General features: G+C 45.1%; 1 protein-coding gene across 1 annotated transcript in view; it reads left to right on the top strand.

Moving 5' to 3' along the window:
• Positions 1-2,201: 2,201 nt before the first annotated feature.
• LOC112458945 overlaps positions 2,202-20,286 on the top strand; it is a 33,320-nt gene continuing 15,235 nt past the window's right edge. The window contains exon 1 of the mRNA XM_025022786.1: positions 2,202-2,316. Coding sequence (XP_024878554.1) covers positions 2,262-2,316 — 55 coding nt within the window. The 5' untranslated portion in view covers positions 2,202-2,261. The remainder of the gene's footprint in view (positions 2,317-20,286) is intronic.

Raw genomic sequence — 20,286 nt, 5'->3', positions numbered from 1 at the left:
CTTTCTCACTTCCCGCTCTTTTCTCTCGGTTTATGGAATCAACGTTTTAGCGCTCGCGGCCGCTCAGGATGTAATTAATCCTCGGCGCGTTAGCCGCTGAAAATGAGGATAGACGTTTATGCGTAAACTTGCGCGCTTTCTTATAACGCCATGACGGATGGAATCTCGCATTTATCTGCGCGATGTAAAAACGCGACGGAATGCAGATCCGCGGACTGTCCTATGTTTCTAGTGTTTTAGATTGGTATATTTTCTTATGTTCGCCGCGTGGACGTCCGACGGCAATACTTTCACGACAACGTAGCGAAAACCACCGAAATTCCAACAAATTATATAAAAGGCCGCCTTAATTCCAGTGTGCTCGTTATGCGAAAGCGAGACGATTTCTGCAACTGCGGGAATGCCGAAGCTACACCGCAAATTGACTCTTTCGAAGGGAACTGAAATTCTGTCGGGCAAAACGACCACGCCCGACCACGCTCGTGATTTTTGTGCTTTCGTTACGAATGGAAATTTTTGTTTAATTTTACCAGAGGGCCGCATCTGAAAAAATAGCGCCGATAACGGTCGAATCAGAGTAGCCGCGGCCAGTAATTGTCAACCGCGGGACCGCGGCCGCGGATTTGTTGTCCATTTCCTCCGAGGAAACGTTTTGCCCGCTTTTCATCCTCGTTTTTCCCATTTCCCGACTAATTTTCGCGCCGCCCACGCGATTACGTCATGCGCCGGTAGGAAGTCTCCGCCAAGCGCTACCGCATCAAGATCATGCATTCGCGAAACGGCCATTTACGATGGGACATTTTCCGCATCGGTTTCAATGATCTGACGTGAAAGAATGGGGCTGCTTTCTACGCAGAAAGTCTAATTGTTGCATTTAGAATACGAGCTCCCTCACCTCTCTCTCTTTCTCTTAAATCTCTCCTACACACTTGTTCTCAACGCTCGTGATTTTTTGCTAGATACGATGTTGCCAAGATTTAAATGCCCGAAGGCTCGAAAGCGTAAGAATAATCTTCGCCGCTTATCTTTAAACGTTAACGATCTGAAGATCGGATTGTTCAATTCACTCACTTAGCACTTTGTGAATTGGAAGAGCCCCCCGCGATGCTCCACTTTTCTCGATAATCGCGCAAATAATTGTAATCGGTCTAATGGAAAGCCGGGGCAGCTTGTGAACCGCCTAAAAAGTTCCCTCGGAAAGTAATCAGCTTAATCAGACACAGACAATTACGTGTAATTATACCAGGCGCCACGCAATTTCTCCTTTCGATCTACTCGCAACGCTTCTTTACGAGGTAACGCGCTTAATGCTCGCGAGAGTTTACGCGGGCGATAAAACCGAAGTTGACGGCGCAGGAACGCAGGCTCATTGTCAGAGACTAGAAGAAGAGACAGCCTCGCGACGCTCGTGCGTCGGACGTTATCTTAATATTTCGCGCGAAAGGCAATGAAACTTAAACGATCGTATAGTTTCTCGTACTCTCGTACTGCGTTACGCGTCCTTTACGAGAGATAGCAACGGGAATTTCGTTCCTTTATAAGCACGCCACTTATATACGTGCCTTTCTCCGATAAAATGTGCGCGGACGGACATTAAATCTTGCACGTTTAGCGTAATTAGTATTTGCTCGTTCAAACTTTACTTAGCTGTCAGCTGATCGGCGTGTTTCACTGATCAATCTCAGTCAAGTACGGGCGATCAAGATTTAGGAAGATAAGTTACTAACAAAACTTATACGAGTTCTAGAAATTAAACGAATTAAGCACGTCCGAAACCAGTCCCATTTTTACGATTAACAATGATAAATTTAATGATATCAGATACTAAATTGTAATATTAATTTCATCTGTTAACATAAACATATGTAAGACAGAAGACCGCAAAAAATGACATTGGTCGCTCACCCTACTTTCCCCAAAATGCGTCAATTAATCGCGATCATTTTCGAGACTTCGAAGCGTATCCAGTTCCCAACACTCTCGCTGAGAATCGTTTGGCCGTGAGCGTGCAACGCGGGGCCGCTATCTTTCTTCCCACCATGGCGAAAGGCGACCGCGGCAGCGGCAGCGGCAGCGGCGGGCAAAAGCAAGAGTCAACGTACGTACGCTCGGTTCCGCTCCGCGACGGCGAGGATACTACCGACAGTGTGCCATCGAAAGGAGTCAGTTTCCGCGTGGTCTCCGGCGCGTCGGTGTGTTTCTCTACCTGCCCGCTCCGCGTGTCCTCCACTCACGGTGATCACGCACGTAACACCGTGGAGATGCGCTCGACGCTCCGCAATGTTCATCGCGCCCAAGTCGCGCTACTCTCGCTGGGTGAGTACGAGATTGCGGATGCGAAACTCTCGCGATACGATGCTCAGCGGATTAGTTGTAGGAAAGTTATGCGCGGGCCGAATCGGCGAATTCACGCTCCGGTGGGCGCACCGAAGACGGCGAAGACGCGAGACGCGAAAGTCTAGCTATTGACGCGCGAACTTGACCATTGTCTCGAGAAGAAAAGACACCATTGGATAGCTACGATGTTGTATGATTGACATAAATGTTCGCGCGATACTGTAGCGTGACGGAAATGTAATACTGTTCGGCATTGAAACATCGGCGTGACGCTTGGCTGCTCAAAAATCTAAATAATCGCCGTAATCGGTGTTACAAATAATGAACGTAATATATATAAATCAAATGGACGTTACTTAAGAGTGTAACGTTGTGTGATTAAAAATGCAACTTATAAATAATAAAATTGAATAATTATCAGAGATGACAGAAAGATTATTTTGAATATCAAGTCGAGGGATAATCTTAGTCTATTTTCGGTATTGCAATCAACTCGAGAACATCATTGAGATGCATCCTCGATGCTAAGTACATGATCGCTCGGTGTAGAGCTGTAGAGGATTGTATACCACGTAAACACGCGTTCCTGACACGTGCCGAGGTCCCCGGGGAATTTGTCGAGGAATCGAGGGCAACTGGTTAGCACCAGCCGTCGTCTATATATCCGTTTCCACGGAACTCGGAGTTGCCGTAAACCCGGCTGGAATCGTATCTCCGGCTGACGTCAGGCGTCGTCCTAGCCGTCGGCGCCGACGTCGACGCCGTCGCCAACGCCAATGTTGACGCGGACGGCGATGCCAACAGCAGCGTCGGAACACCACGGGGAAATCAAGCGTTCTCCGCTTTTATTTGCATAAAATAATGGGACTGACCGCGTCACGTTCGAAACGTCGGCCTCGCAGATTTTCCCTGCGAATTTCATTATTCCCCGGCACATCTGCCGCTCCTCCCGGCCCGAGATCGCGCGATGGTACTTCGATTCCGCGTTCGGCAACAACAGGCGACGGTCATTAAGCCGGATGCAAATGGGATAGAGCACGCGTAAGGAAATTCCCAGCGCAAATTTCTTTCTCTTGTCGCGTGTCGCGAGTAGAATCGCAAGTGCGCGGAGAAGCTGAATGCCAAAGAGAATGCAATTGCGAGAGAAGAATTAAAGGATGTCAAATCTATCAAACATAAATATGTATATCTGTCTTCGTTCGCGTGCACTGGTGTAAATGTAAAAATCGCGTGAAATAAAGGTATAAATTTGCGGCTGTGGGGAAAAAGGACAATATGAACTTCGAAAGTTCCAAAGACGCTTGTGGATAACTACCATATTCTGTACATGAGAGATAAGTGGCTCACGGCCGTGTTTTCTCGGTCATTATTTACGCAATCGCGCTAATTTCACGTGAACCCTTTCTATTCTTTTTTTCTTCGCTCCAAGCGCGACGTTTCACGAAATCCATGGCGGTTGAATAGTGGTGGCACCGCGCCGCGAAATGGGATTATGTCTCGAATTCGTGGTAAAGCCCGACAGTGCAAACTAATTCGTCGCTCGGGTATATTTTTAATTCGCGGGCAGGCGTACGCGCGGATCGGCGAAAAAAACCATTTTTGCCAGCGATTGTAACCGGCGAACGTAACCGTACGTGCGCCTGTACAAACATCAACGGAACGATGGTTCGGAATCCCGGCCGCCGGCCTATCATCCGGCTGCTATCCCAACCCAGAGCGCGGCACTTAATCCCGGCAAATATAGACGGAATTCCGCAGCATTGTTGCGCATACGACGAGCAGATTTGAATATTACCGTTGCGCACGCATCACGCTAATCGCTCCCCTGTCGCTCGGCTATACTGCGATTAATTATCGGCTGAGCGCGTAATCCAGCTCGCACGCGAGTGAAACTTGGGACGAAATCAATTTTCGTCGGATTCAAATCCTAAAAGCGTTATCTGGCGATTGTCAACGCGTGCTACCGATCGGATCATCGTGTAAATCCAACGAAATATTAACACTACGCAAACGCCGAAGAGATGAAACTTGGATCTTAACATAACGGATAAATCTAACATTCAGTGTAAAATCTAAAATAGCTTAAGATCCATGAATTAGTTGGTCCAAAAGTTCCGGTACGAATAAATGTGAAAGATAAATCCTGCTCCGATGTGAATAGTACATCTTGGAGTAACTACAAATTAAGTGAAGGAGGTACGAAGCTGCTAGCTCTGACAGTTAATTCTGGAAACTCGCCAGAGTCCCAGACATATAAATCCACAAATGGGCGACCAAAATCGAGGAGCTGAAATATTTACGCGGAAATTTAGACGGAGGATTACGTAAACAGTAGAATTAGCGGATCTTCGAATCATTCATCGCGTCCTTGGGTCTTCGAAATGTGAATTTATATGCCAATTTTAAAATCCTATAATGTGGGTTAATGCGAATAGCAAAATCTTTCTGAATCCCGCGTTGCACGCTACCCTTCGACCAGCGACGTATGTATCCTTTGCAGGAATCAAACGTCGACGGAGTGCAGACGGCGGATCACCGATGAATTTTTCAACGTGCTTAAACCAGAAATCCCCCTGCTCGTCGAGCACAGAGTCGGTCGTGATGTGCGGTATCAGCGTCGATATCGATGCGCTCGGGCGTATCCATTAAATCGGTCGATATACCGATGGTATTGTAAATACGATACGTGAGCCAAAGATCCTTACGACCGCTCGTACGGCAAACGCTGACAAAGGTCTTCAGAAAACTCCTCCGCGAGTCCCTCCTACTCTCCCCCCGCGTTTCTTTCCGACTTCGCCGTAGGAAAGACCAGCCCTCACACACATACACCCACACACACACACACACACACAGACGTCCACACGAACGTCTCTCCCGATCGTGAAACTCCGCGACGGTGTTTCATCGTGTTACGTGCTGGCTTCGGACGTTTTTCTTCTTACAACGGAATCAGTTTTCGCCGACGAGGCGATCGTAAAATTTAACGACGTTAATTCGGGGCCCGCCGGAATCTCGTCGCGAAACAACCGAGCAGGAGTGAAATCGAACTTCCTAATTCGTCAAGCTTTTAAAATGTATTGGGTATCCTAAATAAAATATTATTCACAAACATGACTTTAATAAAAGAAAAATATTAATATTCTTTACTCTAGATTAAGATTTTTAGATCCCAAGCGCCATGACGATCATATTGCAAAAATCGAAAAAGCAAGTTGAGATATACGCAAACAACCGTACGCGATGCTTCCAACTCGTCGTTCGACAACGCGGTCCAAGACTCCCAACCAATACAAATATACAGACATGGCTTTCGCACTCCCGGTTATAATACCCGGAACAAACTGAAGAGAATCGGACGAGAGACGAATCGCGCGAAAGTTTATTAACTGCAACGGGGCTGCGGCTTGTCTCGCGCGACAAGTAAGTAATTTGTATTCGCAACAAGTTTCTCACGTCGGTAACGAAATATCGGAGCACACGCACGTATATCATCGCGGCTTTCCGCCGCGGACTCGACAAATTTACTTGCGCTCGTCGAATCACGCTGGAATGCGTTAACGATGAATAAAAGAACCGGAACGATGAGAAAAAAGTAGAAAGGAAAGGGTGCCAAAGGCAGGCGGGTCTCTCGCTCGACGAAACGCATCGTCGCGTCGCGTCGTGCCGCAGCGTCGCGTGCGATTTGTACTACGCCAAGACAAAAGACGGCACGCGATATCTCAGGCATCGCGATAAAACATGCCGTCACGCCAATTTCGCTCGCGTGTCGGCAACGGGACGTGGAACACACGGGAAACCCGAGCGTGCGTCCCCATGCATACGTGGGAAATCCTCGTTAACGCGGTATATGATCGTTGCGTCGCAATAATTTTCATGCGTTCCGTGAATCTTATTTTTACTTTCGACCCGCGAGCACGATATTCTCCTGTCCCTTATGAGATTTATAAACCGATTATTATGTCCTCATCAATCTCACCGTGCGCACCGAATTGCCGCAATCTCCGTTTCGCCCGTTTGCTTTGAGAAAAAAAAATGGAGCAATGTACTCCGACATTTAATTAATAATATAATGCGGGAATTGTGCTTTCTATCGGTTGGTATATATGCGAATTTTTAACAATACCTCATTCCTTCGATTGCTTTTGTATTTCTCGGAGTCTATTTTGACGTTTCACAAGCGAGGCTCCGAGCGTGGAAAACATCGCGAGCTGACGGCTCGACAGAATAACAAGCATAATGCACTGGAACGGAAGTGTAAAGGCGACGTGTTCGGCGAAGATCGAAATTGCGCGACTCGCCGGAGGTTTTTCCTCCCTATTGCCAGAGCAGTTTGCGTTTCCGTGCATATAAGGTTTCGCGTAGCAATCGCGGGACGTGTTATTATCCGTACACAAGCTCGCTTCTCTCGCGCGCGAGTTTACCGCACACGTTTCGCGACGCCGCGCGCCGGGTGAGACGTCTCCTTCAGCGAACCGCATTTTCTGCATGGCAACGCGCTCACGCGCGTTGCAATTTCTATTCCCTGCATTTTATTTCTGTTTCTCCAATTCTTCGCCCTCCGCCTTCGCTCGCGACCTCCACATCCTCCGTCTTTCTCCCCCACGCGATTTCTCGCGGCATGGTCTCTATGTGTGTGCGTTGGTGATTTGTAACGTAAACTGATACTCTCGGCTGCTTTCACCTGCCCGACGACTTCGAGTAACACGGTAATACAACCCGCCGTTGATACCTGTTGTAATTAATGCAACCCAATTTGCCATTACGCCTTTTCTGTTACGTTATGGCATTAACGGGCAAAATTTACATAACGCCGGTGCAGGAAAGGAATCGTACGAGCGCAGCGCAACGTGTGGAGGACGACGCGCGTTCGTTCAATGAAATCTGATATTTCTTTCGTTCTCTTAGATCTTTCTCTTTCTCCCCGGAATCGGTTTCATATATTTAATAGAAATTCTCCCCGGTTTCCCCGACGCGGTAGAATGAAAGCAGACAGAGACGCAGAGAGGGTGAAGGGAGGGATACGGAGGAACGGGCAGCGGTGCGCATTCGATAATACAATTTATGATCGCGGACGATGGCGTATAAATTTTTATGATGATCAGGTAGCAGCAGCGTTTGATATAGCCATACGCGAACCGACATCCAGGATGCTCGCCGCCAGTACACAATCGCGTGCGAAGGGCGACATTGGCGATGGACGTGGCTTGAATCGATCGAACAATCTCTTTATGGCCTGATGTGCGGCCTCGTATAGAGGTGATGTTACGTCGGCTTAATCACTCGCGGACTATTATAGGCGCGAAAATTAAATTTAACACAATGTCGGTCGAGTTACCCAACGTCTCTCATAGAGTTTGGTTGGTTTAGTTTTGTCGAGAGAGGAGTATCTCTTGGAAAACGTGCTTTGACTTTGGAAAACCGCACAAACCCGAGTGAAATCTAGTCAACACTGGAAAGGGTTAAAATCTTCGCATCACTATGTTGCTTATCGGCAGTTCGGGAATGTATAGGCTGATAGATCTATAAACTAGTGTGAAATTTTCAGATCATTGTTGCGCAAGGATTAAACGGATAAGACAATCAAGAGAAAACAATCCACCATGCTCGCATTCCCACGCCGACCGAGCGCGAGCCAAGCCGCGGAAGTGGCTTTCCTGCATGCAAATTTCGTGCATTCCTGAAATTTACGTTTCTCTTACAACTTCCTACAGGAAGTATTAGCTGATTGAGGAATCCGCTTGCGCGCGGCACACGGCAGCCGGTAGGTACGTCCGGTTCGCGATCAGGGCCCGTTGCGCGCTCGTTAATAAATAGAATTCCTGGACGGCGTACGATCGATAGGTATGAAGGTGGAAATCGGGAACGATAGTTATCGACGGGCGCTTTCCAGGCCGCGGAAACATTGCCGCGCTATTAGTCAACGGTAAAACGGCCGACCGGTCGCGATCATAAAAATCATTGTCAGTGTGAACGTAATATATTACACCGCAAACGTACGGTGAAACGATCGTCATCGTTTCAATAGATTTATCTTTAAACGATCGTCATCGTTCCAACAGATTTATCTTTAAGCGCTCGTCATAATATATACCTCTGTCCAATTTATGGATAATCGGAAAAGAGTGCAAATATACATATTTTGTTATTCCCCTTTCATATGTCAAATTAATTAACCTCGCAAATCTACACACAACATCTGTAGTACGTACATTATTGCTGTCTAGACGGCGTTTTATTCGAGAATAAATGGTTTTGACTTTTATCTGAATGATATTTCAATCTTTAGAGCTTATCTCGCTTTCGGAATGACCGATTCAATTACTACGCGAAAGGATTATTTACGCCTGACGCGAGATCGGCGCTCATTCGAAAGTTAAAGCTCGATGATCCGAAGTGTCAGCGGCGTTCCTGCCAGTCATCGACGGAGGGATTAAACTCGTTTCACCACGTGTCACAATTGATCGGTATTAATCAAGCGAGCCCCGCAGGACTGGACTGCTGCCAGTTAATTAGAAAATCACTCATGCGCTGCGACATTGCGATAACGGTTTTTTCTCTTCTCGTTCGTCCTTCTTCCTCCTCGAGCCTCGGAGAGGACCTCCGTCAGAGGCTGGGGAGGAAATCGTTGATATCATATTTATTACGACGAACGGCAACGCGACGAGTCTCTCCGAGTATTACTCTCGACGAGCGTCGCAATAACGAGTCGTCATTCGCTGGTAAAAGCTGCACTACTTGCCGGCGTTTGTGAGAGCGCATGATATTGATATCCGGACAAATATATTTTCCCAACATCCAAGTAACTATCAAAGTTTACTTAGTAACTCGGTGACGCGCCACTTCTTACCCGGCATTGCTCCTTTTGCTGTCGCAACTCCGGTATACGTCATATCCGATCCTTAATAATATTCATAGAAACTGAGAAACAGCATTTTGGATATTTAAAAAATGTAGAGATTTGAGTGTTTTTAAGACTGAGAAAATAGGATCTGAAGAAAATTAAGGCGCGTAAAAAAGCCAAAATAAGCAATTAAGAACTCTAAGATTGCGTGTTGGATTCGTAGATCTAACGGCAATATTTATGTGTCTACATAAGGAAGAAATAGATATACGTTCAAAATGTACTTTCGATTCGATCGCGTGCAACGAACGATGACGCGAATGCGCGACGCAAGAAACGAAACTGAAATGCGATAATGAGTACGTAACTCTGACGTGGCTGTATTAATAATAGATGATGATTGTCTGGTGAGCCATAAAAGCGCCGTCTTGTACCGCAACACTGGTTTTAACTTCCATATTAAGACCTACTAGGAAAAAGCTGCTACGGGAAATGGCGAAAAAGCGCAACTGTCACAACGTATAGTGACATCGCAACCGGTTTGTGAGAATTTAATCTTGATCCATCTGATTGACGCGATTACCAGTGGCGCGAGTTTGCTTTTCGCTATACCGCGTAAACCAAAGTTATGCACAATGCTTTCGAAAAATAAATAGCAGAATCTTACTTTCTAACACATTTTTCAATTAGTTTTTGCACGAAATATTCCACGGAATTTCTATTGGAAAGTAATATTTCAAAATTCCAGGTATTGTAATGAAAGCACATGTTGATTGTACTATTCGACTAGCTTGCGGTCATCAAGACACGCGAATAGAAAATCGATATCTGTAATCTATAAGAATCAAGGTTCTGGGTAATGCGATTTTGTAATCGTAACCCCGCATCAGTTCAGACAGCAGATATTAACGGGAGATAAGTAAAATACCGAGGAATCCATTAGAAAATTGCAGATAAATATATGAGCAAGCTTTTAACAGTCATTTCTAATATTTGCTGCGGCGCTGTCTGATACACCATTAATATTAATTGATCTCACCGCGTCCGGCCTATTATAGTAGAGTCAACGTGCACTCGCAAATATTTGTCACAATTATCTGTACATCGCCGAGGGAAAAATGGAAAAACACATTCATGTTTTTTTTTATTCGTGTATATATACCGCATTTCTGCACTCGCTTTCATCCGTGCACCTACGCCGTTGCCGCGTGTGAAAGTGCAACGAATTCCCGTGATGGATATTTGTTCCGATTTTAGGTATCGCCGAGCTATACGTTTTCCCGTCATCGGACAGCGCGCTTTTACATATCCCGACAGCTTTTGAAACATATTTATTCCGGCGGAATGTCGCGCGCGGAATACACGCGAGAGAGTGTATATCTCGCCTTTTTAACTGAATTAATTAATTGCATAAAACGCACACGCTCAACGCACACTTTGCGTACATTTTTCATTGCCCCCGAATCAGAATTAATTATTCCGGAAACAATTTGAATGTGAATCGCGTGACTTTTCGGTCACTCAGCATAAATACAAATTCATACGAAATCGCGGGTGATAGTGGCATACTCATATTCGTGAAAATCACGTAGCGTGCATTAAAAGTTCGACAGCAGTCGAAAAAATAAATTAATATTTTATATAACGTTTAGCAGGTAAACGTGCTCTATCTATCCCGCATTTCTGCATTCTGAAAGAATAAATTTCAAGCATGCGAATGAAACACCGCGTAGCATGCGGTCGCGATAAAGTATGTCATAATTATTCGCATTTTTACCTTTTTACTTCGTTACTTCCGTCAGAATTCAAATATGGTGATACAATTTCTCTCGAGGTAAAGTTCTTGAAATTTTCTACGACCTTTTTGCGTTAAGCATAACGGGACAAACAGTTTTCCGCTTCTTACAGCTTTCCGACTTTCCTCGGCTCGACTAGTTGACGAAATTAAAGTTTACCAGAGATTCAATATAACTCCGCGGTGTATGTATGCGAGCGCGCGGTATGTAGCCTGTCGACGCAACGCAGGTACGAGAACCAGAGGCCGGGCTCCGGGCATAATATTTCGGATAAAGGATATCGCGTGTCGTAAAGCGCGATGTAGTCGTCAAACGGTGCGACGACGTCGCAAAGCGTGGAAACGGGGGGCGAAACAAGGGAGGAGGAGACCGAAGAAACGGTACAGAAAAAGAAGAATAAGAGGCGGCAGGCGGATGACGCGACGAAGACGTGGGGCGGTAGCGACGGTGATGATGGCGTTCGCCGCAACGAATTCATAACTTTGTAGCGTAGAAAATTTTACCGCGGCTCGTAAAGGAGGCACGCTGTATACGATGCCGGCCAATCGGCAGCGGGCAAATAGCGGCGAGGACGGGCGCGTCGTTCCGATGCAAGCGCGTATTTACGGCGAATGCGGTGCCGGCGCGGGCGGCAGAACGATGGATCCACGATGATCGAGAGTCTGAGCCTCGATATCTCCTTTCGAACGGGTTACGATCGGCCGCAACCCCCCGGGGCGAAGAGACGCCGATGAATTGCGGCGAAACAATTTTCGCCTTCTTATTCGGTCGATTTGGATGAATAAACGTGAAGCCCGGGGCGAAGAGAGCGGTGATCAAAAAATCGATAGCGAAACATGTGACATGAATAAATTGTAGGAAACTGTAATATTCTCTCGAAAAGGCAACGCCGCGTTTTAGTACGATATCGAAGAGTAACGTGACGAACGAATATCACTTGTTTTACCTATAACTTTAATTTAGCAACGGAGAAATTATTCTTGAAAAAGACATTTAAAAAAGACGCTTGTATGCACTGGATATTCATTTTCCAAAAAAGAAATTCGTTCTAGCTATGCGTTTAAAATCGATAGAGCGACTAACACGCAAAAATAAAATGCGAATAATCTCTTTTTTCTCGAAACAGTTTACCTCTCGCGAGAAATGAAAACGGAGAGAGAATTGAACCAAACAGATTATAAAAATTAGCAAAAACAGGTACGATATCTGTCAGCCGTTTTTACATCCGTGAGAACGTCACAAAAATATAAACGTGACCATCTTCTTGGAACCGCGATAGGCGACCTTCTTACTCTTCTAGAATTGCTAATGACAGGTCTAAAATCGGTTCTCGTATTTCTCGAATTTCAAAATTCCGGCATATTGATGAAAGTTAAATCTGATTATATCATGTTCCCATGTTTGCACGTCATTCTAAATTAATATATAGCGGAGCCTTGAATTTAAATGTCCCGTTTAAATCATTTTATTCAAACCTTGAATCTTAAGTATTGCCAATAGGTCATGGTCATCAACTTACAACTGCATTTATAGAAAGTATATAACTTGAAATACTAAATTATAGGATTTGTACACTGGAAACTTTCGTGTTTTTCGACGAACAACATACCACTTACATTCCACGGTACCGAAATTCATGCGTTTAACCGACGATACGCGCAACACTCTTGCACTTTATTTGTTCAATCCCGATCTAGCATCAGCCGCGTAAACATATTCGCGCGGGCCGTAAAATGCGGGGATATCCATGTGCCCGGTTCGACCGAGAAACGGCCGTAAAAGTCCATCGCTGCTGCTCGAAATTATAGTAATCCAGTGATATACGAGGCATCCCTGTAACGATCTCTAAACGAAACCATAGACGTCCATATTGAACGCAGTGAAAACACACACTGGTGTTAGGTACGTTAATGTCCACGTCGCGCGATCGGTTTTTCAATCAACCGTCCGGCGAACCCGTTATTATATCAAAACGTCGCGCAAAACCCACGTTTGTGTTTTTACAATCGCGCCGCTGTAATTTTATAACCGGCAAGCGATCGTGCGGTCGAGCCGTACGAGCGATGCGAATTACGCTGGAAACCGAAACTGCAATCACCGTGCAATTCGTATCTTTTTTTGCTTAGAAACGGTGCTAATCGATTATCAAAAGAAGCGGCGACCTACGAAGAAAGCAGAAAAATAATATCGACGAATATCGTTAACGTTAATCTAAATTTGTGTTTAATATAATTCGTTTCCGACGATCTCCTTAAATGTTTCGTATAAAGATGATGTAACGACTCGAGCGTAGAATTTATCTTATTGTTAGACACAATGACACGTCATACCCGAGCCGGTTTTCCCCGAAGAAAAATTTAATAACTTGATTATATCGCCAGGCGACTATCACCTCGTTCAAGCACTATTCTGGGCCAGCATTTTTCAGGTAAAACTGCAGGAAATGAAACGACGTTTCGATCGCATCACGTCGATTAATCGGCACCGACGTGCACATGCGAAACGACGCGTAAGTGTGTAAATACGTGCGTCGAATATAAACGGAAACCAAACGTTGAACTCGGTTAATGTCTTGCGGACAGGTGAGCAGATGAGGTTGCCCTGACGTTGATAGGTTCGAGGGTAGGAGAGAACGGCGGCCGGACCGAGAGCCGAGATCAGAGAGAGGATCGAGAGATATCGCGAAAGTGAGGAGCGACGGAGGATAGAGGATAAGGTGGGTTTACAAGCGAGGAGACTGTAAAGTGGTAACCGCAGAGCTCGGTACGGGAGCCATCGGGAACAGATTGCAACTCTCCACCTGCACATCAACTATCTCCTCTCCTCCTTCTATCTCTCCCACTACGTCGCTGTTCGTATTTATCTCATTCTCTCTCCTACACGCGGGTGCGCGCGCGCACTCTCGCACCTATCTTCCTCTCTTTTACCTACGTACCCCGCCCGTTGTTTCTCTAGCCATCATGTCTCCCTCTCGCTCGTCGTGTATGCGACCTGACACCACCGTCTGTTGAACCACCCTCTCACCGAGCCGTGCGCCAACAACCCTGCTTACCTCGCGAGCACAAAATACCTGACAGCCCCATTGTCAGTCCTATTAACAGGTGTTAGAGCGCGCAATTAACTCGGAATCCCGTTGCCGCTTTCGGCCCGGGGATCGATCAGAGCCGGCCCCGGCTGTTTGTCTTTCCGGGACGACATCGGCGAAAAAGGTGAACCGTACCGCGCACCGGATCTAGTGCCGAAATCTCATTACTTTCGGTGGTTTTTGCAAAATCCCCGACGTCCGATTAATCACGCGCAATTTGCATCTCGCGCAAGTCGAGAGAATGGCGGCTGAGAGAATGGATTTTCCACTCGCAACAAGTTCCTTTCCACGAAGTATAAAATTCGCGTTAATAAGTAACTCTTCGCGCGCGGAGGGGGCTAATAATCGAGTTTAATATTCGAGAATACACCCCTTTATTTATGCTAATAAACAGTCCGGAGCGAGATTAATTTTCGTTTAAGCGTTTACCCTTGTAAAATCTTGCCTGTTCTAAGGAACAAGATGATCGTAATAAAACGGGCGATGGAGCAGTATCGTTCTTCATGTTTCGCAGCTATATTTTTTAAGTGAATTTATTATCCTCTCTCCTTCATTTATCCTGCATTGTACACACCATAGATCTTATATATTTTTAGTAAATTTCTATTTTTAACGATAACGGATATTAGAATGCTTGTAAATCTATTGATTTGATCCTATTTAAGTTATCGTTTAAGCATACTCGTTGTATGTTAATCTCAACTAAATATATTTCTTGGAATTATCCATAAAGTCCTTAATTCCCTTTAGATTTGCAATTTTATTACAATTTTATTTTACTTTATCTAGTAATTTCCCGCTGACTAAAATCATCCGTATTTCCGTCAATTTCCGACGCACCGAATCCATCCCAGATGCCTGTGTATCTCGGCGCGCTGTAAAAGGGAAAAGGGATAAACAGGCTGCACAGTTGCCCCCTCAGCCGGCTTTACGACTGGCACTCAACGCGTTCGAAACAGGCGTCTCTCTCCGGATGCACGCCCGTAAAACTTAATTGCTGTTGCAATACGTATATATCGGGCAGAGCTGTCCCGGCGTCATGTACAGTTCTATGTACGTATATAGAAATCTATCGTGGCGGGATGTACACCGCATACGTACCCCCCTCTCGCCGCTCTCTCATCCCCTTCATTTTGACTTTCCTTCCTCCACCTCTACACATCCGGCGGCTCTTCTATTTCTCGCTCATCCTCGAGGATCTCGCTCCCTCCCCCCCCCCTATTCGTTTGCACTCTTTTCTGAATTTCTTAGTTTTTATATTTCTCTTTTATCTACGTCAATTTCACTTAGCTCTAAGGAATGCAACGAAGACCAAGGCAGGTCTATTAGAATTTCACAAAGTTTACCTTTTGTTTTACAACTTAACTATTCGCATAGAAAATAATGTAGTTGTTCATATAACGCGAAACTTTGAAACGCAAAAAATAAGGGTAATAAGAATCCTGCGAGAAACATCTGGGAACAATTTACTCGTAGTCGATATTTTCTTCGTAGCTTGGAAGTAAGCGCACTTGAAAGTAATGGAAAACATAATACCGAACCATGACGAGATCAACGGGGGTGCGCAGAATTTCCATAGCCCTCATTTCACGTCGTACTTCACCCGTGACACAGACGATAGATCGCGCGGACGGACGTATTATTATATCTCAAAAGCACTAGAATCCGTTGACGGCATTTGATTGACGACGGGACATATTGGAGTGTGCGTTATGTCATAGAGATTCCTCTTGACGGCTTCGAAAAGCAAGGAGAACGAGAAGGTGAATGAAGAGATGTAGGTATTAGATAAAATATGAAAAGAAGAGCTAAGCGACAAGCAGACACGCTCGTCGTATTGACGCGCAAATCGAAGTGTTTTAATAAATAATGACGTTAAAAATTCGATCAATAAATAAAATTAAACGGCGAATAATACAGCGAGTCAGAATTTAAGCAACTGACAGTCCTTCGAATATTATAGGTCGCGAGAAATCAATCTTAGGATTCAAATTTTTAATACATTCCGAGCCATTCGAACAGTGAACCTTCGGGACTCTAAATTCTTAAGTTATAAAAACTCTCAAGGATGTTCCGTTGCTTTCACGGGGGATAATGTTCTTGTCCGCCGGAAGAAGTTGGTAACAAAAGGCGAGACAGTGCGAGAGACACAGAACGTTCGATTGCCACGGGAGAATCTTCCACTTCTCCTTCCACCCTCGAGCAATTATGCATAATAGGGGTAGCAGCTGGCCCGTAGCCACATCTACCTGTTGCACGAGAAGAGCCGAATTGCTTGTCGGCGCGAAACTACGGCACCGTTCAAGAGGTCGTTCCCGAGGGTAGGAGGTAGGACACTGTGAAAGAAAGAGGCCACGCGTCGATTTAGGGGTGGATTTCCGGCATCCCGGATGGAGAAACGTGAACTCGTGTCGGGAAGAGGGTCGCCGAGATCGGATTTCAGTTTCGCTCATTCGTACGGGGCCGTGAAGGTCTATCGAGCGTTGAGCCGCATCTTATATATGTGCGCGGGAACGTCGCGACACGGGATAACTCCCTCGAGAAGTAGCTCCAGAAAAGCTGGCCAAGAGCTGCCTCGAACGAGTTAAATGTTTCTAATAAATTTCGCATGGATTTCGATTAACTTCGCAGAAACCCAACTAAAGATTTCACGTCCCGCAAGTTATCGCAATAACCAGCCGTTACAAGCATACTTGCAAATTAATTTACTTTTTATCGGTGATATGTATACACAATTCCCTGAATATGATCTAGCGCCAAGTTTTATGTACCAATTGACGTATCGGTTGTTAAACGCGTTAATCATAGAGTTGTACCCGCGAGGAAAATATGCGAAGGTTTTTATTTCGTAATAAAATAGACACGCTAACAGTGCGCTATGATTTCTGACAACTCATTTCAATTTAATGTTCGAAAAGAGAACGTCCGAGTGGACGAGTCTTTAGAAAAGTATTTAGAAATTCGAAGATATCAAAACTAGTACTTTCTAATTAAATTCTCGTCAATTTAGCATTAAAGGTTCCCAAGAATTAAGATGATTACGTTTACTGTTTTCGAGCCCAGTCAAATGTTAGTTCATCTACAAGCGGCATTAGATACTAGTTGACATTTTCTACTTCACGTTAATGTAACTGAACTTTCGCACGTAAATCAACTAATTTGAAGCAAAGGTAAACAAGCCGTGGGAGAAATCGGGATTAATGTTAACGAGAACTAACAAGTTTTCATGACGTGTTTCTGCGTTTACAGCGAAATTTATGATTCACCGTGTAATACTTTGCACACCGATACTTTCTAATATGTAAACTCTTTCCATAATATGCGATTAATAATAATCCATATATCTCACATAATACAAGAAGAATAATCAGAAAAAAATACTTTTCCTTGCGCGTATGTGCCGTAGCAAATTCAGCGACTCTTTCATCTCACTTGTGGTATTAATTTAATCGATATACCTGCCACTCACAGTATTTTATTTTCCTGAGATCTGCGCCTTGTTTCGAATATCGGATTACTTCCAGAGAAATCACAGTTTGCGCTACAATTTTCTTGACATAATACTACCGATCTCGTTAGCGATTCAAATGCTAATAATCTGATACGCTATCATTGACGTTAGAAACGTGGAAATTGTTAACCGCGATCCATTGTCGCGTCGGGTGTCTATAGAAAGCGAAACAGGAATTTTGCGTAAAGACAGTAACCAGAGGGTGTCTTTTGTATCGCGTCATAATTCGTAGACGAACCAACATTGTCCGCGTCGGGCTGGTATATAACAAATTCCTGATACAAAGCCGACGGTATAATTAATTGCCGTCGTGTACCGTTTTAATATAATTATGCGCGACTACTGATGTTACTGCTAATTGCGAAAGTTTCCACGCGCGCGCCGCGCCGGTGCAATGCCGCGTACCACATTTCGTTGATAAAATCCGCACGTACACAGCGGAAAGTTCGGTGTGATGCGGCTAATATTTTCCGCATTTTCTTTCCCCCTGGCTCACAATTACGCAAATGCATTACAGTGGAATCGTGATACCCTTGCCGCGCACGCCGCGGTATCAACTCCGATCCCGAGTTCATATTTCATTACGCTTTTCTGCCGCGGGCTCAGTTTCGCGAAAGTTACGCATTCGAGCATACAGCCAGCCTTGTTACGAAAAACACGGCGACCCAGGAGAAAAAAAAAACAAAATACGAGATGTAATGCGCATCGTTGTACAGGCTAACGAAATATCGGAATACCTAGTTGCAAATAACGTTCGTTCACTTAGGGACAGTTTCATAAGTGTCGGTTAACTTTTAATCTTAGATTAACTCATTCTTCCCTTCTAACGTCCCTTCCCCTTAGAAAGAGACGAAAAGTGAGTTAATCTAAGGTTAAAAGTTAACCGACACTTGTGAAACTGGGCCTTGCAAGGGGATCGATCACTTTTAGACGCAAAAGTCTATGGGCTGATGAAAAACACGCGTTATTATATATGACTATATCGCGCATCAAAGATCGATGAAATTCTTACACAACATATTATAAAGACGCAAATTCTCACAATCTCGCGGTGAAAGAGTTAAGTAATTAATTGCCCGACCACTTCTCTACCGATGACGTAATATCGCTCGGTTTCTCGACCTCATTCAACTTTCGCGGTAATTAAGCATGCGCCCGATAATATTTTTCTCGCTGGTAATTACCTAGCCAGCGAGATAAAAGCTCTTCGCCGATCGTGTTCACACGATTTTCTTTGAAGCCGGATGTGCGCACGATTGCTCTTGTGCGTAAGATTTTCGTATCTACTCGATTTAGTCTCTCGCCATCTCCTTCGTTGCCACAAAATCTCAAATTTTCCATACAAAAATTCGACAAACTCCAATGCCATTCCGGGAAAGATCGCGAAATCTTTCGTGGGTTTTTCGACGTGTTAAACAACTTTCTCTCCCTCGCGCGTCAGACGGTAGAATCTACTTTGTATTTTCCTCGCAAGACGTCATCAAAAACTTCCTCGAGACGAGACATGGCGATGTTTACCCAGACGACGCGGTGCAAATCTCTATGGAGACACGTAGACACGCATTCTGCTGCCTGTTTACAACGCTATGTTCCCGTTCTGGAAAATTCCAATTATTCACGTCGTCCAAGTTTCCCCGAGCTTCGACGTTATTTATCCGGTCGACTGACGACCGCGCCAGCCTCCTTCTTTTCCGCCCCGCGCTTCTTGTTTATCATTCGCAAAGATTTCGGTAATAATCCGTATGAATCGCTCAATTGCTCTTTTCATTAAACTCACATATACTCCCTTTCTACCTCGCTTCTACTTGTAAAATAAATACCGGATAAATAAACGTTATTACGTAAAATTAAATATTTGAGATATGAAAGCGCGCGGTCTAAAACTGGAAAAAATTCTTGGCATGGCGTTTATATTCCACGGTGTACGCGCCAGGAGGAGAAGCGCTAATTCCAACGAGAGCCACGCACGCTTGTCGACGCCAGACGGGGCGCGGTAACATAATTTTTCTTGCGTTCAATCTGCCGTCGAATACGTATGCGCCTCGGCGCGACGAGGCGCATGTTTTTCCGCTCTCAAAACGTGTGCCCGGCTCGGCACTACGTGATTTTCGTATACGCGCGCTACGTGCGCCAATTCAATTCATTATACGTTGTGGCGGCACCAGGCAGACAGGCTGATACACTTTTACTGGGCATTTTATAATAACCTTCCGCCAAAGACGCGGAATTCGTTTTTTATTAACGAGAAAGGGAGAGGCACGTAAATACTCTTCGCGGGACAAAAGAGATTTGCAGTGGCAGTCTCACGTAGATGTATAACGATTTTCTTCACTATATAGGTACGCGTTGAAAGGCGAATGCCTTCAACGCCAACGCACGTGACACTCGCCCGAATGCCGTGCTTTCCTCCACGGGCGAATCAAATTTATTGGGAAAGCAAACGACGCGCGACGACAAGAATTTATCGAAGAAGCGTATCCATTAGTACACGGTCGTCCTTTTAAAGATTGCAAGTTTCCGCGGAGATCGAAAAGACTGCCCTCCAGCGAGATTTTACTCTTCAATCGCGACCTTTAGTTCTCGCAGAGGGAATTGATCCGCACAGAGCTCTTTTGGGCGTAACGTACCTACGGAGTTCCCAATACCGCGGACATTCACACACAATTACACACTCCTGATGAAACGTTTTATTTGTGCTACATTATCCGAACTGACT

Source organism: Temnothorax curvispinosus, unplaced genomic scaffold (genome assembly GCF_003070985.1).
Source record: "Temnothorax curvispinosus isolate PA1 unplaced genomic scaffold, ASM307098v1 QBEX01009388.1, whole genome shotgun sequence".
Lineage (NCBI taxonomy): Eukaryota > Metazoa > Arthropoda > Insecta > Hymenoptera > Formicidae > Temnothorax > Temnothorax curvispinosus.
Note: the sequence above shows the minus strand (reverse complement) of the source record. Positions and strands in the feature narration are given on the sequence as shown.